At 46.2% G+C, this 24045-nt stretch overlaps 1 protein-coding gene across 2 annotated transcripts in view; it reads left to right on the forward strand.

Annotated features, from left to right (window-relative positions):
- Positions 1-222: 222 nt before the first annotated feature.
- The window catches only part of LOC146044964 (receptor-interacting serine/threonine-protein kinase 2-like), a 41026-nt gene continuing 17203 nt past the window's right edge, over positions 223-24045 (forward strand). For both annotated transcript variants that reach the window (XM_083163642.1, XM_083163643.1), the window contains exons 1-5: positions 223-415; positions 8978-9179; positions 11993-12146; positions 15882-16037; positions 21959-22092. In XM_083163642.1, coding sequence (XP_083019768.1) covers positions 9034-9179; positions 11993-12146; positions 15882-16037; positions 21959-22092 — 590 coding nt within the window. In that variant the 5' untranslated portion in view covers positions 223-415; positions 8978-9033. The remainder of the gene's footprint in view (positions 416-8977; positions 9180-11992; positions 12147-15881; positions 16038-21958; positions 22093-24045) is intronic.

Here is a 24045-nt window from a genome sequence, read left to right on the forward strand (position 1 = left end):
ATTAACAGTTTCTTATACAGCGCAGCAACTTCCATTGTGCTTTAAAACGATTGTTCTTAGCTGCAGCAATGGAGTGTTGGCTCATATCAGTGACTGACCTGCCTGTGGTGGCTGTGTTACTACAGTATTTATGACTCTGCAGCTTTAATGCACAGAAGAAATGTTAGGGGAATTTTGCCTGTAGCCTGTAGTGGGTGTGTTTTAGTGTGTTTCCACAGAGTGTAAGCGCTCTATCTTCTCTCCCTTCTCTGCTGGTTGTTACTGGTGCTTGTAGCTGTAATCTCAGCAAATACTGGGACAGTTATTATTGTAGAGCTATTTCAGTTAATTACCAGAGAGCTTCTTTCCTATTAGTCACAAGAGGACCTGAGTCTCTGGCTGCATCTTCTGCTTGGAAGGAATAATACCACCGACAGTAAGTATATAATCATTATGCTTCAGGCAGGAATTAGCCGTATCCTCTTTCTGTAGCCATTATCTATGCAGAACCGTACAACATGCATTATTTTCTAAACGTTTATATATATATATAAGGTGCATTTTTATACTGATGTATGAGCTGGGAAGGGGGGTCATACATTTTGGTTGTGTTTCTTTAAGGATCCGGTTTATGTTTTAAGTGTTTTTTATATGAATGTCCGAATATCTGTCTGTATTACCAGGAAGTGCGGAATGCACAAAGTCTAAATCTCAGGATTTTTGCTGTTTTAACCATTTCAAAGAAATTCACAAATTTACAAAACGCAAAACTGAAACCAAAACACTGGTTTTGTTAAAGTGAAACCACAAGGCATTGGGGTCTGCCCAGCCCAGATCTCTAGTAGATCAGGCTACTAAAACCAGAGAGACGATCCAGTATTACTACTTTCAGACCGCAAATGCCGTGTCGCACACGGGATTAGGACACGGGTCCCATCCCCAGAGCAACACGGCAATGCGGTCTGAAAGTTCCGACACCGACACGGCATATTGCCGAGTCAGTGACGTCACAGGGGGCAGAGCTGGGCGGCGGCGCGTCATGGGGGGCTCTGGAGGAGGCAGTACTTGGAGCTGACAGTGCTGCCTCCTCCCTACTGTGAACGGGACACGGGTCGCTCGACCCAGGCACCCGTTCACACTGCACTTGACACGGGTCATAGCCGTGTTCAACCCTGGTCATTACCAGGGTTGAACACCCGTGTTGCTCGACCCGTGGTGGCCTTTTCAGACCGCACCTTGACCCGTGTTGGGGCCGCAAGAACACGGCAATAACCCGGGTCTAGAGTGCGGTCTGAAAGCGGTATAAATGGACCTTATTCAGGTTCGTTCGCAAAGGGCGTTTGTTCGCACAGGGACCGATGTTTTGTTACTGCTAATGCGCAGAAACACGCAGTGTGCATGCACCCACTGCGAATAGTTGGATCGCTGGGTGCACGCACCTAGGACAGCGGGTGAGGGGTGGGGTGGCGGGTGACCCCATCAGCTTATGTGGGCTGGGCGTTCTCATGCTAATGTGGCCGTGACATCACCGGACTTTAGCTGCCCGCCCACTTCCATCTGAACGTGCACGTATATGTACAGTTGCATCCTTACATATGCGTGCACGTTCTCTGACCATCGAACGATGTGGGTGTTCCCCTGCACGCTGCAAATTAATGTTTATGTAAAACATCCAGTGTGAAGGAATGCGCCTTGCGAATGATGGGCCAGCGTACCACGATTCCCAAGGCGAGGTTAGGTTGACTCGCATCCGAGCGAATCAACCAGAATAATTGCCTGCAAGCACTTTGTGCTTCTACCGCAACGGCACGCAGGTGCAAGAAACTCGCACACATTTGTACTGAGCCCCAGATGTTTTTATTTCTATAGGATTATTATAATATGCAGCACTGCACAGCGTACTTGCCTACTAATGCTACATCTGACAGGTGCGTCATAACTATACTTGACTACCGTAAATGTCTCTACTCCGGGAGATGCCGGAGAGGAGACTCTGCAGCTTTTTGTGGGAGGCTTGCCCACCCTTCCAGTGAGGGGGATCCCCCTGGAAGGGTGGTCATAACATGACTTGCAAATACCTTCTAACCAGAGGCGTAACTACTTTTTTTGCGCCCCCCGCCGGACATTTCGGGCGCCCCCCCGAAATATTAACCCCCTCCTTACCCGTCCCCATTGCCGCCGGCGCTTCTGCCTCTAACCCTACACGCAGATCTGTGTCGGGTGAAGGGCGGTCCCCGGCTCCGGCTGCAGTGCTAATATAATAACAGACACTCGGAAAATTGCTTCCCCCATACAGCATTATGGGGGCAGCCATTTTCTGAGTGTCTCTTATTATATTAGCACTGCAGCCGGAGCCGGGGACCACCCGACACAGATCTGCGTGTCGGGTTAAAGGCAGCAGCGCCGGCGGCAATGGGGTAAGGAGGGCAGGAGTTGGGAGCCGGGACCAGGTGGTAACTATAGTCCCGCAGACCCCCCAGGCGCCCACACCTGCTTAGCGCCTCCCCGCCACCGCGGGGGCTGCGGGACTATAGTTACGCCAGTGCTTCTAACTTTCGTTTGCAGGTAGGCGGGCCCAAAATTGGGGGGGGGGGGTGTAAATGGCATTCCCACAAGGCCACGCCACATTTCTGCTGCTGTGGGGGTCATGGCCAGCGCTCTGTGGGTGGGATGCGGGACAGACCCCAAAAAGGTTTGTTCCACGAAAACAGGGACAGTTATGAGATATGCTTATATCCAACAACTGCATATGAGCCCCAAAGTAAGATCTACTACACTTGTTGTAGGGGGGACATGATAGAAACTTTCAAATATATAGAGAGTTTTAACAAGGTTCAGGAGGGAAACCTTGTTCAAATGTAGGGAAGTAGCAGAACACGAGGACATGCAGTGACACTGGAGGGAGGGAGGTTCCGGGGAGATTGGGGAAAACAAATGCTTCACAGAAAGGGTAGTAGATAAGTGGAAAATGTATCTGTCCTCAAACTCTATGTTTCAGTGGGGGTAATTCGGTCCTATTAGCATGGCTGTGAATGCACACAGTGGCTGATTATGGACAGACTGTGCACGTGTACAGCCTGTAGTACGCATGCGTGAGCCCATCGTGTGGTGAAATGCGGCTACTTTTTCTATTTGCTGGCCGATTACAAGGTGATTGACAGGAAGTAGGTGTCTGGGGTGCAGTGCTAAGGAAAACGCTATGCGTGCCTAGGAAACCGCTGGGAGTGTCCGGGAAAATGCTAGGGCTGCCGGAGTGTTTTATGGGAGGGTGTGTGACGTCCGCTCCAGCCTGGATATGCCCTTTTCCATCGCACCACCTACTGAATCCAGGGCTACTGTGGCCCTGCGATGACTTGTACAGAGTATAAGAGAATCATTAGATGGTGAGCCTGTTACGATGGGTTTTGGATATATTTGCTCGGCTGTGAACAGATGTGTAGCCATGCACATCCATTTGCATTCACTCAAACAGGGTGGTGGCTTCATTAAAATCTGCCCATGCAAATTCGGTCTGAATTACCCCCCAGGTTGCTAACAGTGATACATGTCAGGACTTGTTCATGTATTGTGTTTTAAGGTTCATAGCAATATAGTACGTTAGCCTGAATAAAGACTTACGTCCATCAAGGTCAACCGGGTCCGGTAATTATTACATTTTAACTTGTAGCCAAGTAGTGAAATTGTTGTCAACCCTTAGGTTGACAACAAATTAACCCTGCATTAACCTATAGGGGATAGTTATAACCCTGAATGTTGTTATTCAATAAATGATTAACGTTATGTCTGCAATAGGCATGGAGTGGGTTAAACATCCAAGGCTGTTGTGTGACCTAGGGAAGCATGTGACTCGGTGGTCCAATAATGACTTAGGGAAGGGCAGTGTTAGCTGGGATATCCGTGCAGGAAAGGGAGGAGTCTTCCTCTCTTTCCTGAAGGTTTTCCCGCCCTCCCTCCCTTGTGTTACTATGGTTGGGTGGGTGTCTAATTGTGTTGGCTGAAAGGCGGGAAAGAACGACAGGTTAATAGAATTAGTTCTTATTCAAATGATGATGCTACGTATATGTTTGCTTTTCGGTGTGCTCGCCTCTCATTGGCTTAGGCCTTCGCTTGATCACCCACTCCGGGGGCAGCGACCCCACCCGGATGGGTGGGTAGTCAATGCAGTAGGTCGAGCGGATACCGCTTGTTAGGGTAGGGTTGATTACGTATGCAGATTGTGTGGGTGGAGCTTAATTAATTAGCCGTTCTTTATGGGCCACCATTAATTAATTAATTATTAATAAATGAATCTAGCTTAAAAGTGCTAAAATAAATCAGCTAACAATTTCTGCCAAACCTAAGTCTCCGAGTCTTTATTTCAGGTTTAGTTTGTAAGTTTTGAAATGGGATTTATATACATGCTAGAGGTCACACACATCAGATGCTAGGATGTTTAACTTGTCCAACCTCATCTTACATGTATTTATTGTGTCTGCCATCACCACCTGCTCTGTCAGAGAGTTAAAACCTTCACTGCCCTGACCATAAGGAAACCCCTTCTTTTCAGGGTCCGAAATCCCCTCTCCTCCAGTCTAAATGGATTCCCTTATGTCCTGACCTCAAGGTGTTCCTGATAGTTCCTTTTATTAGCTTTGTTGCCCTTCTGTGTACTTTTTCCAGTTCTAACGTGTGCTTTCTGTAGTGGGGGGCCCAGAATTGCACTCTCGATTCTAGATGAGGTCTAACCAATACCTTGTATAGTGGCCTAATTACAGCTTCCAAGCCCCTTTGAATACAGGCTAGGACTCTGTTGGCCTTTATTAGACGCTGCTCCAAGATTCTGAGAACTACACCCAAGTTTGTTATCAATTGGTACTCCCAGGTCCTTTTCTGTATTAGATTTGCCTAACTCATCCCCATCTAGTTTGCAGTTAACACACTGGTTTTGTCTTCCAAGATACAAGGTTTTTCGAGATATGTGGCCACAAGAAACCTTATTTAAAATGCATGTAGCCATATGGATCACTGTACCTTATAACCAATGCCGGGGAAATGATTTATGATTCCAGTTGAATATAAATATTGATCGCTAACACATTTACTTACCTAGAATTGTGCCTACATGTGTGTAAAACTGCAAATATGCATTGTTAGCTACTTTCACCATCGATGTCAGTCTACACATGCACAGGTGTGGTCTGTGCATTACACATGCACAGGTGTGGTCTGTGCATGTGCAAAGTTAAACTTTCGATGGCTCAACCTTCAAGTCTACCTTCGATGGTGCACAGGTGTACTAATTAGTCAGACACATATTATAAGGTCCGCAGGTGGAGTTAATTATTTCACTTGTGATTCTGTGAGGAGACTGGCAAAATATGCACTGTGTGGGGTAATGAGGACCGAGTTCTTTGACCACTGGTGTATCACATTAGCAGAATCTTACAGCAGTGTAGATGTAATAATGTTTTTATGACCCAGTGCCGGTGCAGGGGGGCCTTGAAAAAGCGGGGAGCGAAACGCGCGCGCCGGCAGCACGGCCGTGTGGGTGTACTTCTGTGTGCACAGTCTCTACTTTATCATATATATATGTGTTTAACGTCTGCTATTGTTAGCCCTTTTTAGGGCTGTAATTCCACTAGGATAATATTCCTTACATGTGATACCTAGCACTCAATTACAATAAGAAGCAGGGACACACGCTGTCCTGTTAATATTACTGTTCTAAAAATTGGGGGTATACTGCGCTAAAAACTGAACAGGTTTTCACAGCGGCTCAATGATAAAGTGCAATTTATAAGGGAAAATGAGCGCTGTGTCCGGTCTCCGGTCAGTCGGTGACACCGACTGACCGGAGACCGGACACAGCGCTCATTTTCCCTTATAAATATTACTGTTCTATTGTAAAATCACGGGCAGGCACGCTGACGATCAGCGCTGCCTTACCCGTTTACAGTTTTTGGTCTACTAATTAGCGGTATTTGAGGCTTTTTATGAATGACTGCCCTAAATGTGGTAGCATAGCAGCATTACACAATTCAATAAGCCTAATAGCCATCAAATATCTGTACTAGTACCAAACTGTCTGCACGTATGCAGTCTTACCATTTCCACTGTCCTACTGCTTAAACACGGGCAGGCACGCTAAGCATTAGCACTGTCTTACCCGCTGATAAATTTGGTTCTGAAATTAATTCCACTGAGGCTTTGATGAATGGCTGTTTAAACGCATTAGCATAGCAGCATTTCACTATCAATAAGCCTGACAGTAACTTAATAATAATATTTTTCCATTACCATACTATCTGTACACTGTCTTGTCACTGCTGTACCACAGACAGGCACGCTGAGTATCAGCGCTGTCTTACACACTGACAGCTTGGTTCACAAAATTAAAGATATTTGAGGCTGTAATTAATACCTGTCTGCATGTGATAACATAACAGCATTACATTATCAACCAGCCCCGCAGGAACATAGTACCTGCACTATCGCTATAATTTTCTCTATTACACGCTGCTTGGCTATTAAATGCTGATAGATTGAAATAGGAAGAGGTAATTGGAGGCAATTAAAAGCCCCTAACCAGGTCATTTCAATATCAGCTGAAGTGTTTAACAAAGTCTACACCACAGTGTCGACACACTATCAAATTAGCATTCAGCAACAAGCGTGACCACTAGACAAATGTTTATACAGTGAGCAATCTGGCAACACATGTGAATAATAGAACAGAAGCAGGTACACACGCGGTCCTGCCACTACTACTGTTCTATTGTAAAATCACGGGGAGGCACGCTGACTACCAACGTTGCCTTACCCGTTGACAAATTTGGGTTTGCGAATTAGCGGTATTGAGACTTGACTGTATGACTGTACTAGATGCGGGAGCATAGCAGCATTACACAAGTAATAAACCCGATAGCAACATATTTATTTGCACCAATACTATACGGTCTGTATACATACGCAGTCTTGCCATTAAAATTGTCTCACTGTTAAAACACGGGCAGGCACACTAAGTATTAACGCTGCCTTACCCGCTGACGGGGCTCACTAATCAATTATATTGGAGGCTCTGATGAATGACTGTCTACATGCAGCAGCATAACAACATTACATTATTAACAAGCCCTACAGCAACATAGTTTCTCAACTATCTATATAAAACGCTGTTTTGCTACTAAATGCTGACAGATTGAAATAGAACTAGGTTATTGGAGACAATTAAAGCCCCTCACCGGGTCATTTCAATATCAGCACAAGCCAACTCAATGAAAGCTAATCATATCGACATCAAAGTGTCGACACACTGATAAATTAGCAATCAGCGGCAAGCGTGACTAAAAGACAAGTGTCAATACAGTGAGGAATTTGGCAACACATGTGAAGAATATGTTCTTACTTCAGTGCTAGGAGTATATCCATTTAGAAAACAGCTACAAGTGTATATGAGGTTTTTCCCACACTCTGTAGCAAAGACTATTTTCAAAAGACGCTAACACAAAACCAATATATCATTAAAGAGACTCATTAAAAACACACAAGCAAGTCCCCACATGTGCTGTTTTTAACACGCACTATTTTTGCACTTTGTTTGTCAATTTTTGTGTTTTGGTTTTATATTTCGCAGTTTTTTAATTAATAAATCAATTAAAGGTTAATTTTTATTGAATCTAATTAATTCTCTCTGGTGCACCACAAAATAGACACACGTTCTCTTTCTCAGTGCACATGGTTTTGTCCATCTAAAAAGGATTTTGTCAGAAAGAGTGAACTAGAATAAGGCCTAATGTGTCTGTTCCTGTATGCCCCAGAAATGAAAGAAACTCAGTCCATAAGCAAATTGCTGCGGTTTGTATAGTTACCACTCCTCCTGGCATGGCGTGGCATACTGTAGGTGTACTGTCCACTCCTATTTACATTGTCCTCCAATTGGTGACTAGCTGTGGAATGTTTATAAGTCCCAAGGGTGGAAGCTGTATTTATATCCAATTAAATAGGTGAGTCCTCGCTGGTGAGATGACCAATTGACAGTTAGCAGTGTCTGGTGGTCACAGGAGGCAACTCAAAGGTGGTCTTTATCCACATAAATGAATGGAGTGGAGGGGGAGATTCCCCAAGGAGGTCATTGATCGTTAAACAAATTTTCCAAAATGTGGGGGGCTGGTCCAGACAAGTGCTAATCAGGCTGGTGCAGAGGGAGGTTAACCAACGTGTTTCCGTGCTTACCCTAATAAGAGAAAAAGTGTGCTGGAAAAAAAAAAATCACCTGTGGTGGGATATCAGTGCACCGTACTGTTATTTATATTGTTCTGATTAAAGATTGTATAAATACAGCATCTTATTCTCTATCTGAGATGGCTTCAGTGTGCAGAAAATAACCTGGAGGGAAGATGTTATACTGTATATGTCAGTGGTTCCCAAACTGTGTGCCGTGGCACCCTGGAGTGTCTTGGTGGACTTGCAGAAGTGCCCTGGGTTGGTGGTCCAGCACCAATTCAAGTTCTTTATGTCCATTATTATAGTCAAATTGTGGACAAGCACAAGTGAATCCTGTCCATTACCACACAACTGAGTTATTAACACTTTTTTTATCTTGATATTTGTCTCTGACTTTCTCAATGAGAAATTTTTAGCCCAGGGGTGCCGCAAAAACATTCCTGATGCTTCAGGGTGCCGTGGTTCAAAAACTTTGGGAACCCCTTGTATATGTAATTTGAGAGTTCACTCCTACTGTATATTATAAACCTGTTAGGATGTATCAATATCTTGCAATATCCCCCTCAGAGATGTTAAATACAGATTCTCCTTTCTATGAGGAGAGTTTGGTGGCAATTAATGGTTTAATATACTGTAAGTGGGAAATCAGTGTCTTCTGAAGGCTGGAAAAAGAACAGGGTTGTACACGGTTTGTCACCATCAAAGTGGAGAAGCTATAGCGTGGAGAATGCTTAAATCATCATTGCATGTTCCTCTTTGTTTTTATCTAATGATCTGATCTTTTTATTGGTTTTAGGCCACTAACATCACAGTGATTCATGTAGAAAAACATCACCCACTTGTGTGCTAGAAATGAACTTGCCATTGATCAGACACCGGGACTTTCGGACCTACCAGATAGTCAAGACAAGTACAGAACATGTTTACAAATCTACACATCAACCCACCGGATCATGCGTCTTCATAAAACTCTTGTCTTTGGATGACCAACGGGAAAGGTAATTTATACTCCTATAGAAATAATTCCTCTGCCTGTTATTACCCAGCCTCGTTGTATTACTGTTTTGTTCCTGTTATGCTACAGATGTGTCCACATGCTACAGATGTGTCCACATACACCCAATGCTACAGATGTGTCCACATACACCCAATGCTACAGATGTGTCCACATACACTCAAGTCATGCAGTAGCACAGCCGCTAGTTATTATCCCTTTAACTTCATTTGAATCTGATGAAGACGTTTCTCTACTAGAAGCCTGATCTTTGCTCTGTATACTGTGTTGGCCGAGGAGACGAGCATTACACAAGACCCCTACGAATTAGCTTGGGGCCTTGATTTAGGAGTTACTTTGGATTAAGAAGATTGGTCTGAAATATGGGATCACCCTGCCTCCTGTTCCATATGTGTTAAAATTAAGAAGAAACATATATAAATTATTATTTTATTTAGTATTATGTACCTTCACAGTTAAAATCCATGTTTATTGATGTTTCGGGTAGGTGTTGGAGGGGATACTCTGTATTTTATTACATGAATGGTGGACCTGGCCAAATATGTTTAGCATATGGCTGGAGGTTATCACTCTCCTCTCGTGCCTATTTGGGGTGAGCGTGCCCTCTGAACCCAAGTTTTTCCTGTGAAATGCTGTGGAATGTGGGTGACATGTAAATGTGTGCTGTGGAGGGGGAGTGAAATGTAAATGTGTGCTGTGGAAGGGGAGTGACATGTAAATGTGTGCTGTGGAGGGGGAGTGATATGTAAATGTGTGCTGTGGAGGGGGAGTGATATGTAAACGTGTGCTGTGAAGGGGGAGTGACATGTAAATGTATGCTGGGGAGGGGGGTGACAAGTAAATGTGTGCTGTGGAGGGGGGGTGACATGTCAATGTGTGCTGTGGAGGGGGTGACATATAAATGTGTGCTGTGGAAAGGGGAGTGACATGTAAATGTATGCTGTGGAGGAGGGTGTCAAGTAAATGTGTGCTGTGGAGGGGGTGACATATAAATGTGTGCTGTGGAGGGGGGTGACATATAAATGTGTGCTGGGGAGGGGGGGTGACATGTAAATGTGTGCTGTGGAGGGGGTGACATATAAATGTGTGCTGTGGAAAGGGGAGTGACATGTAAATGTGTGCTGTGGAGGAGGGTGACAAGTAAATGTGTGCTGTGGAGGGGGTGACATATAAATGTGTGCTGTGGAGGGGGTGACATATAAATGTGGGCTGTGGAGGGGGTGACATATAAATGTGTGCTGTGGAGGGGGTGACATATAAATGTGTGCTGTCGAGGGGGGTGACATATAAATGTGTGCTGGGGAGGGGGGGTGACATGTAAATGTGTGCTGTGGAGGGGGTGACATATAAATGTGTGCTGTGGAGGGGGTGACATATAAATGTGTGCTGTGGAGGGGGTGACATATAAATGTGGGCTGTGGAGGGGGTGACATATAAATGTGTGCTGTGGAGGGGGGTGACATGTAAATGTGTGCTGGGGAGGGGGGTGATATGTTAATTTTTACCGGGGGAATTGACATATGAATGTGTCCTGGGGGGGTTGAAATGACATGATTATGAGTGCTGGTATCATAGTAGAAATAGTGTTCACATATTACTAAAAAAATAAAACTAGACTTATTACAAAACAATGCAGGAAAATAACATTTTATGAAAAAGTGTATATTCTTTGGGGTGAAAATGATGCCCCTCTCCTGGGCGGCAAGGTCAATTAAGATATATCGTATGCTGCAGCTGCCCTTTTGCATACAATATATCGTATGCGTTCCTATTCCCCACTGCTGGGAGGCTGTCCGAGTCGGATATCATGTGCAGCAAGTCCGATCTCCGTCTCCTAACGGGATTGGGCATGGGATCAGATTGGATGTCAAAAACATGCAGTTTGGACACTTTTCACCTGATTTAACAGCCCGATCTGTCGGAATTGGGCAAAAAGTGGCCAAATTGCACTAGTGTATGGCCAGCTTAAGATATGAGAATATAAATATGATGAAGCCAATGCAATGTGCAAATGTGTGGTCAGGGCCCAATTAAGGTTCGTGGGGCCCCCTGACTAATTAAACTGTCAATACACTATGCTGGTGGTGTTATTACAGAATCAAATGTGTACATTTCATGCCTATAAATGTGTGTTAAACACAGTCTAGTGCCCCCTGTTAACATTGTGCCACACAGAAACCCCTTGTTCACATAAGCCACAATGCCGCCATCCTGGAGATGTAGTAATGTGTGCGTTCGGCCACCATATACAGTACATGTCTGGATCTTAGGTAGGGCTTGATGCAGCTCACTTGACTCCGGTGGCGGAGTGGAACCATGGCGCCTCAGTGGAGGAATGTTATATAACCTGAATATCCAAACATTGCTGATATTTATCATTCAAAATAAAATATCTCTGTGTGTTTCAGTGTTGCCAGGCTTCAGCTGCAAGGAGCATTCCTTTACGTGTAAACGTTAGTCTGTGTAACATAGCAGTGGGTGATATGGAGAGGCAAACGGTTACAGGGGGAGGCAGAGTGTGACCGGGGCAGCAGTGGGGCCTGTGCACTGTACCTGCTGCACCACTGTAAGCTCCGCCCCTGTGTATTCCTCCATACAACAGACATTCTCTCATGATTATATCAAAGTTTGGTTTCACTGCTATTTATTATCCCTAATATAATTATACCAGAGCTGTAACCTTTTAATAAGCTTTGGAAGCACAATTAACTGGTACTACCCTGTGATGTTTGGAAAGAGGTTGATGCCTTAAATAAATATTGTTTAGTTATTAAGTTTAACATTCTGTATTTGTAGAAATCGGGAAGAAATCCTCAGAGAAATTGAATATATTGGCAGGATAAAATCAGAGCGTCTGACAGAAACGCTGGGAATATATCGGACACCACATACGATTGGTATTGTGACAGAGTGGATGCCAAATTTATCACTGCACTCCCTCATTTATCAGGTAGGGCTGCGCACTTCCAGTGTATGCTCAAATCATTTGTCCTGACGGTTTATCTGTTGCCTACAGAGGGTGACGGAACCAGAGTGGCTTGGACAAATATTCCTGTCAGGCTACAGATTGAGCAAGAATGCGGTACATGAATGCCTCATGTAATGGTCTCTGATCGATAGTGCCTAGGGCAGCATGGGGCAGATGTATTAAGCCTGGTGAAGAGATAAAGTGGAAGGAGATAACGCACCAGCCAATCAGCTGTGTTTGAAATATGACCATTGGGAGTTGATTGGCTGGTGTGTTGTGTTCTCCCACTTTTTCTCCAGTTTACCTCTTCGCCAGGCTTAATACATCTGCCCCCATGATCTTTGTCGACATTGACAAAAGGTTGCTACAAGCAAAAGGTCGATCTGATATGTCAATTTTCGACACATGAAACGGTCTACACAAGTTTGTCAGGATTTTATTAAAATTGAAACTTACTTGTGCACGATCCAAGTGGGCACAGCTGGAAAATGAAATGGTATGTCGCACGTAGCAAGAAACAGTGCCTGAAGCAGGGGATGCGGCACACTATTACGTGCCCATGTCACTATTACGTGCCCATGTCACTAATACGGTGTGCATGTCAATAATATGGTGTGAAATGTCGACATACACACCAAAAGTGAGAAAAACAAGTGTTGACCATTTCCGGTGTCGACCATTTCCGGTGTCGACATTTTGCTTGTGTCGACATTTTGTCAATACCAACCTAGACCATGTAGACCATTTTCCTGTCGACTGATTGTCTGTCAACATATATACTGTTGATTTAATAATCCACCCCCACTGGATCAGATGATATGCTGCCTTCTCAGGATTATTGATTGAGCCAAGAAAATGGCTGCCACCAGTGACCGTAAGCAATCGGTACACGTTTAAGGAACATTTTTTATTGTTTTAATTCTTCATCTTCATCTATATATATTGTCACAATAAGGTTTATTTTTATTGGTTAGTTGGAAGGTTACATTTCATTTTCCATCACAGGTATGTACATTGGTGGCACAGTGATTGACATGACAAAACAGGGCCCTAAACAATGTTAATATCACACTAACAGGGGGTATTCAATTAGTGTCGTTTTTCGTCTAGGACCTAGTTGAAAAATCAACACAGTAGTGCCCCATACACATTATAACTGCAGTAATAGTGCCCCTTACACACTATTCCTAAACAGTTGTAGTGTCCCTTACACATCATGCCCACACAGTTGTAGTGTCCCTCACACATTATAACTGCAGTAATAGTGCCCCTTACACACTATGCCCAAACAGTTGTAGTGCCCATTACACATCATGCCACACAGTTGTAGTGTCCCTCACACATTATAACTGCAGTAATATTGCCCCTTACACACTATGCTCAAACAGTTGTAGTGCCCATTATACATCATGCCCACACAGTTGTAGTGTCCCTCACACATTATAACTGCAGTAATAGTGCCCCTTACATACTATGCCCAAACAGTTGTAGTGCCCATTACACATCATGCCACACAGTTGTAGTGCCCCTTACACATCATGCCCACAGTAATGTCGCCCCTGCTCTGCTCCTATCCGCTGGGTGGTGCTGGCCATGGTAGTTTCCATGCTGGGTCTAGCCAGGGATGTGCGGTGCTGGTAGGCCGTCCCCACGCAATGGTCAATGTGCATAATCTGAAAGTGTGGGCCAATGACACCTGGTTCAGCGAAGAGACTCCATGGGCGTGCACCCTAAAAGGGGTGTGGCTTCATATAAAAGAAGTTTGGCCTCATGGGTGCCCTCCTGACATCATTAAGGGGGAGTGGTCTCACAGGGGAAGCCCTGATTACCTTACTTCTTGGGAGTGTGGGCTGCCGGATCCTTTTTAGTGACGGAAGCCAAATGCTGCAGGTTATTGTCGCACTGTAGCACTCTGCTACTGTAACTGAGGAGGAGTCAGCATTTTAGTGTCACCTCCTGGAATTCGTAAGTAGCCAGCACCCCCCTTTGTGACGCCACTGAAAATTATTTGGGAACTTTTGTTACATTAGCTTGCTTGGGTTTATTGTTTCCTTGCATGTTTTATAAAGTAATTCTGTGAATCCTTTTCGCCATTTCTGTCTACCTGGCTGTCCCTGGAAACTGCAGGGCAGTGTTAAACAGGGCCTTATTCTAGTTCACTCTTTCTGACAAAATCCTTCTTAGATGGACAAAACCATGTGCACTGCAGGTGGGGCAGATGTTACTTGTGCAGAGAGAATTAGATTTGGGTGGGGTTTTACTTCAAAGTGAGATCTATATTGCAGTGAAAAAATAAAGCAGCCAGTATTTACCCTGCACAGAAACAAAATAACTCACCCAAATCTAATTCTCTCTGCACATTTTACATCTGTCCCCCTGAAGTGTGCATGGTTGTGTCCATCTAAGAAGGATTTTGTCAGAAAGAGTGAACTAGAATAAGGCCCACAATGAGGTATTTAGCAGGCGTGCAGAGATGCAATCTTTCTCCTGTATTTGTAAGCTCGCATTTCCAGGAAAGAAGAGACTAGCTCTGATACAATAGTCAGCCAGTTCTGGCAGGCGGGGTATGGTTGGGGTAACTCTGAGAGCACGTACTAGTGAAACGTGACATTTTTCTGACGAGTGGGAAATATTTTGAGGAACAGTTTAGAAAATGTGTCTTTTCTTTGGTTTCACTTTTTGACTCCTAGATAAAGGTCTTGGTTAACACCTAGCACATAGCCGCCTACCCTCCTGCATTCTGCAGGAGACTCCCTGACATAGCAGCAATCTCCCTCATTAGTCTACCAATCTCCCTCATGTCACCTAGCCCACATTACACTGTTACATCATAGTTACCTCCCCTCCTGCATTCTGCAGGAGACTCCCTGACATAACAGCAATCTCCCTCTCTCCCTCATTAGTCTAGGAATCTCCCTCATGTCACCTAGCCCACATTACACTGTTACACCATAGTTACCTCTCCTCCTGCATTCTACAGGAGACTCCCTGAAATAGCAGCAATCTCCCTCATTAGTCTAGCAATCTCCCTCATGTCACCTAGCCCACATTACACTGTTACATCATAGTTACCTCCCCTCCTGCATTCTGCAGGAGACTCCCTGACATAGCAGCTATCTCCCTCTCTACCTCATTAGTCTAGCAATCTCCCTCATGTCACCTAGCCCACATTACAGTGTTACATTTTTGGGGAAAAAAGGAATGAGACACAGATACGTTTACACTGAATCATCAGCACCATTTCCCAGCACTTTACCAAGTATAGTAGCTCTTACTAACTGCTTTGGGGCTCATCTACATTTGGATATAAGTCATTGTACAAGATTCCTCTCATATGTAGCAGTACGCACCCACGCTTCTAGGTGCCACGTTCACAGTTTCTTTCCACAATCTCACCATATATGGAAGTAGACACGCCCTTTGGGTGGAGCATGACATGCCCCCTAAATTGAGCACTTTGCTAAATTCTATTACCAACTATTATCTCCCTGAAACTAGTTTTCAAAAGTAGGCAAGTATGACCTAGATTTATGGAGCAAAGAAGGAAAACTGCACATGAACACACACACATTCATACGAGCACGCAAATATTTGTGCACTTAAGACAATCATTGTGATATTTTGTATTTGTCTTGCGCATTGTAGTAAATACAATCTGAACACATTACTTGTGATGATGATACTCATTATCTAATGAATTATTCTGTTTGATTTTAGAGTGACCTGTATCCTGAGCTACCACTCAGTTTATGCATCCGGATCCTGACTGACGTTGTCGAGGGCCTCTGCTTCTTACACAACCTAAACCCTCCTGTAATGCACCAACACCTGAAACCTTGCAATGTCCTCCTGGATGCCCAATACCGAGCAAAGGTAAGACAAGGAAACATGCCAGGATACCTCCCACCTGTCCAAATTTTTGCTTGACAGTCCTGTTTTTTTGGGGACTGTCATGGGTCTCTCCCATGAGCATCAGGGTGATATGGTAGGGGGTGCAGTTGGGAGTCCACCTGTCACGGGTGGCTCTGCTTAGAAGTGGTGCAGCTGTGGTGCGCAAGAGCACAGCGTTTAATCATGGACAGGGATGACACTAGAAATTCCACAGCGCTGTCCCAGCTGAAACCCACTGCTCCCGGGGCGCAAGTCTTCTCCTCCACCTCCAGATGCTGGTGGCTATTTAAACTATGGTAAGCCAAACAGGGCTCACGGCTCGGCAGCCAATCTGATTGGCTCACTCACCAGCGGTGGCAGCTCAGAGCAGAGGCAGTTGGTGGGGGGGGGGGGGGGGTGCGGTGGGCAGAATTAGTGGCCCGGGCCCTTTCCTCTCTGTCAGAGTGGCTGGGGCAGCTGTGCCCACAGCACCCCCTTGATGGAGGAGCTGAGCAAGGAGACATAGGGTCTGGGGACATTCCAGCAGCTGACCGAGCGCTGTCCATGACCCTACATTGATGAAAGCACAGGGCCATGGATGGTGTTTGCGGCATTGCGGCGTAGCCATGCACCTTTTGCAAGGTCTGGGTCGTTTTTCCAAAATGTTGGGGGGTATGCGCCAGTTGTATTTTAAATGCAATCAATCCTGTCCCAAAGATATGCAGCAGCTTTCTGTATCCCATTTTCGGTGCTTCCAACTGTATCTCGACTGTCTGAATTCATTTTTCAAGCTGTAGAGAGTGGGGAAGTCCTTGGCCCGGCGAAAACAGATTCGACAATCCACAACCTTTTCCGACAATACAGACTCTCCTCCATAGGGCAGGGCCGAAACTAGGGTTTCCGGCGCCCGGGCCAAGGCAGTCATTTGGTACCCCACCCCCCTTCCCCTGACCAGGGGGGGACGACCAAATGACCACCTTGGCCCTGGCGCCGGAGACCCCCCCTCCCCCTCCCCGCTGACAACTTACATAACTCCTGTGTGCAGCCAGCGGGGGTCCGCGGACAGGCAGTGGGGTTCCGGGGACTGGTGTAGCCGTAGCGGCAGCTTGACTCTGTCCGTCTCCTACTAGCGCGGCGGCGGGAAGCGCTGGTGATGACATTGAAAAGACTTGCCGGACGCTGATTGGCTGAATTCAGCCAATCAGCGTCCGGCAAGTCTTTTCAAAGTCATCACCAGCGCTTCCCGCCGCCGCGCTAGTAGGAGAGAGTAGAGACGGACGGAGTCAAGCTGCCGCTACAGCGGCTACCCGGATCCCCGCTGCCTGTCACCGGACCTGACAGCGCCCCCCCTCCAGCGCCTGGTGCGCGTGACCCCCCAGCCCCTCCCCCCTAGTTACGGCCCTGCATAGGGAGGCGGGTCTGTAGCAGGCAGTCCAGGTCGCGATTTAATACTGCACTGCTGATATTTCCCCCATTACCAGAGATTGAATATCCCCCTAAGTCCGTTATGTGAAAAGTACGCTGGCGGTCTCTGATCTGGTGATCGCTATGTTTTGCTGTTCTTAGGGGTCATTCAGACCTGATAGCATGGCCGCGGATATGCAGCGGCCAGCAGTTAGGGAGATGGCGCGGCCGTGTGAAACCCTTAGGAACACTCTCACTATCAAGTGATTTTTCTACTGGTCACCAGCCATCGCAGGCTCGGAGGAGCCAGAGACTTACTGGCCTGGAGCTGACGTCACACACCCTTCTCTAAAACGCTCAGGCGTGCCTGCACTTTCCGTGACATGTTCTTTCTGGCACGCCTGCAGATTTGTTGGTACTCCCATGAAATGTCCAGTTACCTCCCCAGACACCACCTTCCTGGCATTGAGGCCCATACAGGTCGTCCATAATCGTCCGCTGTGCTAATTTGCAGCCGTGCGATCAAGCCTGAATCGGCCCATTGTTTCTTCACCATGTTTTTGCCCTGCGCTTCTGTCCCTACTGTATGCTATGCCAGTTTGCTGGCCCGCCACTGCCGCCTGCACACCATGTTTGTGTAACTAGAGCCTTGCGGGCCCCATAGCAAAATCTTGGAAGGGTCCCCCACCCATTGTCACACAGAGAGAAATAGGGAGGGATGCAGTAACACCTGCAGCCCCTCTCCGCCACACATCGCAGAACTTGTGGGTGGTCTCCAACCCAAGTTCCCAATAAGCCAGTGGCAGCAGTGGTTGGCAGCAGTGGATTTAATAGAAAAATGTCTAGTGGGGCCGAGGTTACTCCTGGTCAAAGAGGGAGATGTATCAAACCAGAGGCAGAACTACCATTGGTGCAGCACTGAGGAGTCGGTGCAATGCACCGGCTGCACCAAGGTAGTTCCGCCTCTGGTTGGATGCATCTCCCTCTTTGACCTCAACCTACCTGGCCAGCTGTGTACAGTCCCGCTTCCGCCAGTATTCCTGTGGTATAGAGGTTCCATTACCTTCTCCATGCTATCTGACTTGCCTTCCATTTATCTTTGTCTGGATTGTCACTAGACTGCTGGATACTAAGGACTACCCCTGTTCATCGATGTATTTATAATGGGTGCACCCATTTTTTCAATACTCTGAAGGCAGCCGCGCTGGAAAAATGAGCATGCGCAGTAGATTCTGATCCCTCTAGTGCTCATACTCTATTGGTTTGCGCTGCGCTGCTGCCAACAGAGAGGAGGAGGCCCAAACGGAAGAGGCTCAACATGGGCCTCCTCCTCTCTTATACCCCTTTCACACTGCACTATTTTTTCCATTTTAAAACGTTTAAGGCTGCAGTGGGAAAGCGCCAGAGTTGATTTACCGGTTAAAGATAACCGGTATTTCAAAACGTTTAAAAAGCAGAGTCCTACACGTTTCAGAGCCGTTTTTTATGCAGTGAGAATAGCTCTGAAACGGTATTTAGTAAAAACAACAGATTCCAGACCTGTGATAGGCTGTCCCCTGCATTCTGCCTTGAAACGTGTTCAGGGGATTAAAGGGGTTCAAGGAAAGGGTGGGGAAGGGCCCGCACAGCTGGATTAATTGTAGTTAATTAATCAAATTTTGTTGTAACCAACATAGAAACCACATGGTCATGAATACTGGTGGTTATTTGGTTGGTGGTGCGCCCAGCGTTCAGTAGCAATAACTGAGGGTGGGTTGGTTTTGTTTGCAAGATGCAAAACAAAAGAAAGCAAACGCTTTTTGGGCGCACTCTTTAGAAAAATGTAGAGTTAATTTATTTAAAACATAACTTTTATTATGGACTTGTTAAAATAAGACTGCATGGCGCATAAATACAATAAACATCATTCTGCATGTGCAATTCGTTTAATTTTTGTTGTGTGGTACTTTTGGATAATAAATAATATATCATATATCAATAAAATCGATTAAAGGGGTTGACAGATGTGAATGGTATTTAAACGGTATTTAAACCGGTAATCTACTGCAATGTGAAGGGTCAGACCCGCAGTGTGAAAGTGGTATTACAGGGCGCCCCTTCCTGTGTGTGTAGCTACCAAGTCTTATTGTTATTACGTTACCTTGTTATTGCATCAGTTTCCTGTTAGTTAGCATTGGTGCTAGTTTTAGTCAGCTTTTTACTGGTTATTGGTCATAATATACTGTCCATGCTAATCTAGTGATTAGTGGTCTTCTTCAGAAAAGCGCAACGGAATATGCTGCACTATAGAAGAAACTATAAATAAAAAATAAACAAGTAATTTTTTCCCACGTGTCCTCAGCAGCAGGTTAATGTATTGATGTGAGATGCAGAGATTGAGCTTAATCACTCTCCAGGTTTTATTTACTAAGCGCTGGGTTCTTAAACGTGGCGCTGCCAATCGTGTTTAGAGCTAGATGTTTTGTTAGTAAAACCGTTGCCCTTTTCAATTTTGGGCATAATCGCTTTTGGGGGACCCGAGTTTTAGAACCCAGTGCTTAGTTAGTAGACTCCAGTCCAGACTATTGACTTTGCTTGTCCAATCCAAACCTTAGCATGTTGTTTGAAAAAAAGAAAATAATCAAAGTAACAAGAACCAAATCTAAATCAGAATCCACATTAAAAAGACAATTTCCTATATTTCAGGCGGAAAACTAATTCATTTTTTTAATTAACGATGTTTGTTGATCTACTTTGTTGAGGCCTCAACTCCTCCTTAGCTAATTTGTTTTTGTATTAGCAGACATTAGTCACTAGTAAGGCCCCATCCTCCCTCAGTTCTGTGTGGACTTCTGCTGTTTGTCTTGGGTTTTTGGCTAAGACCAGGCGTAGATGACCATATATGGCGATATGCTGTTTGGCTTAAAGCCCCCTGACGTTCGATCCTCTGGTCTGCAGCATTGTAGAAAGCTTGGGATATTGAGTCCCTGGAGTGGTAAACCAGTGGTGCGACACCGGGTCATCAGTGATGAGTATTGCACACTGCACTTTATTCCACATATCCTGTGATGTACAGCTCCTCCTGCTCTGGCTTTTGGCTGAGTGGGATATATTTATACTAGTATAGCAATTGGCTGGAGCCATATTCACTTTTAGGTTAGTGTTATTCTTTTTTTGGTAGGATGCTGCAGAACACCCTTATGGGCTCCACACTCACAAGATCTATGGGGAGTGGTGTAATCCTTGGGCTCCCACTTCCATGGACCACAGATGTTCTCCCATCAAAGAGGGTGGAGATGATTATGGTCTGGGCTACCTCTCACCCGCCTCGCACCTCTCCAATCCATTCTTAACGCTGCTGCTAGGCTCTTCTTCCTCTCCCGCCGCTCTACCTCCGCCTCCCCCCTCTGTCTATCTCTTCACTGGCTCCCCATTCCTTTCCGAGTTCTCTTTAAACTCCTCACCACCACCTACAAGGCTCTCTCCTCCTCCACCGCTCCTTACCTCTCTTCACTGATCTCTATCCACACTCCCTCCCGTCCTCTTCGCTCCATCGCTGACCGCCGACTGACCTCTCACCTAATCACCTCCTCCCACTTCCGTGTCCAAGACTTCTCTCGCGCTGCCCCCCTGCACTGGAACAACCTCCCGCCACCCATCAGTCTTTCTGATTCCCTTACCTCCTTCAAGCGCTCCCTCAAAACCCTCTTTTTTCGACTAGCCTATCCCTCCTCCTCCTAACCTCTTTTGATCCTCCTATCCTGCCTACCCTACCCCTCCGTTCCTACTTATCCTATTGTTTTTCGTTCGTCCACCCACCTTCTTTTAGTCTTTAACTCTTATGAGTAGGGTCCTCCTTCCTCACGTACTCACCCTACCTCATTACCTCACCTGTCCTCCTGTCCTGTTCTTCCCTTCCTCTACTTCATCTTCAGTCTCCTTGACAATTTTGACACCTACTTCTGAACTGATGCTGATTTTAGTTCTACCAACTATACCCCTATTTATACTGTATTTTTCAACACACACTGTACGTTACCTTGTAATTTTTTTGTTGTTGTTGTTTGTTTGCTATGTACGGCGCTGCGGACACTTTGCGGCGCCTTATAAATAAACATACTACTACTACTACTACTACTAGGGCTCCCAGGAGAAAAAAAGTTCTCCCTAGCCTTACCTTCAAAGGGACTGTTGGCTTCGGAAGTCAAGGATCGGTGCCTTTTGCTCTTTTGAGGAGGGTCTAAAGTTCAGCCATACCTTCAGGAATTGTAGCATGTTATTACTGTTTTATATTTGAGCACTTTATTTTACACTAGGGAACAAAAGCAACTGTTCCAGGCTTAGAAATAGATATGTGAATGTGTATCATATTATTGGGGTGTCTATACTATTAAATGCATGCTCAGCACATGATGATATGTATTGTAACAAACTGTATGTCGCCCTTCTTCCCCATGTCTGCCGTCCTGTACTTCCTTCTAGTCTTCTACAGGTTCCCAGTTATCTTGTTGCTCGTTGCTAATTTAAAGTATTTCTTCCAGCTCTCAGATTTCTGGTTGTCAGAAATGCAGAAAGTTTCCGTTTCTCCAGTCACGGATGATAATGCATCTCTAGTGTATTTCTCGCCTCAGAGACTGCAGGGACATAGACCAACCAAAGAAGATGACATTTACAGGTTAGTAAAAAGAAATGTGACACTGTCAGTAATGTATATAGAAGTTAATCACATACTTGCCTACCCTCCCGGAATGGCCGGGAGGGTCCCGCAAATCGGGTCCCCCTCCCCCGGGAAGGGGGGCAAGTCTCCCGCATTTCCCTACAGCCCCGGCTCCCCCTCTCCCCGCGGTCTAAAAACTATGACTTTCGCGGGTCCGCGGGGAGGGGACGGCATTTTGCGTAATTTTTAGCCCCACCCACGGACCCGCAAATTGATGCTTCAGCCCGTCATGGGGGCTTGATGACATCAGCCGTGCCCCGCCCCCAAAACGAAGCCTCTACCCGCCCCCTTTCACTCCTCTCCGGGCTTCTCCCGGAAAGGAGTATGCCAAAGTCGGCAAGTATGGTTAATCAGTGCTGTAATTAGACATTTTGGTGCCCTGTGCCAGAGAGAGAGAGATTTGGTGCCCGCCCACCCCCCATATTCAAAAAAGAGATAGCGGACCAAATGCACTAAGCTTCGAAAGTGATCAAATGGAGAGTGATAAACAGCCAGCCAATCAGCTCCTACCTGCCATGTCACAGACTGTGTTTGAAAAATGTCAGGCAGGAGCTGACTGGTTGGTTGTTTATCACTCTCCATTTTATCACTTTCGAAGCTGAGTGCATCTGGCCCAGCATGCGCTCAGGTGGGTGCTTAAAATAAAGGGGGTGTGTCTTCTTGGAGAAGAGGTGTGGCCACATAATAGTACCAATTCACATTACACTGCACAATAGCCTCTTATTACACATTATACCTGACTACCCTTATTCACATCACTCCAAACAGTAGTCCACTTATAAACCTTCTGCCAGACAGCAGATCCCCTTATACACCTGCGCAACAGTAAAGACCCTTATTCACATCTTCATTCCTCCTTCACATTTATTTGCTGCATTCACATTAAGTCCCTTATTCTAGTTCATTTGCAGCGGCCGTGCATTCGCACAGGGACCGATGTTTTGCGCATGCGCCCCAGCATTTCTGCGCAAGTGTATATGCTGGGTGCGTGCAAACTCAGCAAAGATTCTGTTTGCCAGGTGCAGGCACCCAGCCTTGTGAGCAGGGGGTGAAGAGGGGTGTGTGGTGCCGGGCTGGGCCATTAGCATATGTGAACGCCCAGTGTTTCATGGGAGTTCCCATGAAAACGCTGGGCGTACACAAGCTAGTGCATCCGTGACGCAGGTGCAGGGGGTGGACAGCTGACATAACCAGATGTCAGCTGACCCCCCAGTTCCCTGCATTTCTACACGCATATGTCAGGGTGAGCTGGACCACTCTGACATATGTGTGTGCCTTCACCATCATTCCATGGTCGGCGACCATCGAAAGATAGGGGAGGTTCCCACTGGCATGCAAATGGATGTTCATGTAAAACATCCAATCGCAAGCCTTGCCAACGAATACCGCTTTCGAGTGGGTGATGCTGGTTAATCATTCGCAAGGCAGGGTTAGGGTGATTCCAAATTTGCATCAGAGTGAGTCAACAAGAATAATGCTGGGTACACACCAGGACGACTAGGGCCCGATCCCCTCAATCTAGATCCAATTCCGACCAATTGGATGTAGATTGTGTGCTGATTGGGCCCTTTTCTGTCCTGGTGTGGACCGATACCGATCCGATGCGCGGTCCCGCGGGTCGGTCGTTATTGAGATCCTACCTGCTGCAGGTAGGATCTCAATGACGACCATACAGCCGGGTGCGGGTCGCCATCGGATCGGACCCGCTCACGGTGCACATCGTGAGCGGGTCGTGCCCCCCCGCGTCACCGTGAGCGGGTCGGATGAGACACTGTACATCGTTAGCGGGTCGCCCCTGGTGTGTACCCTACATAAGGGTTTACGTCATATGCATTTTCTAATTTTCCGGTGGCGACAGCGGGGGAGGCAGCGGGGACCCCCACCAAGCTCCGTTGCCACGGAGCGCACTGG

The sequence above is a fragment of the Crinia signifera genome, chromosome 11, assembly GCF_055691185.1.
Source record: "Crinia signifera chromosome 11, ASM5569118v1, whole genome shotgun sequence".
In the NCBI taxonomy this organism is placed as follows: Eukaryota; Metazoa; Chordata; class Amphibia; order Anura; family Myobatrachidae; genus Crinia; species Crinia signifera.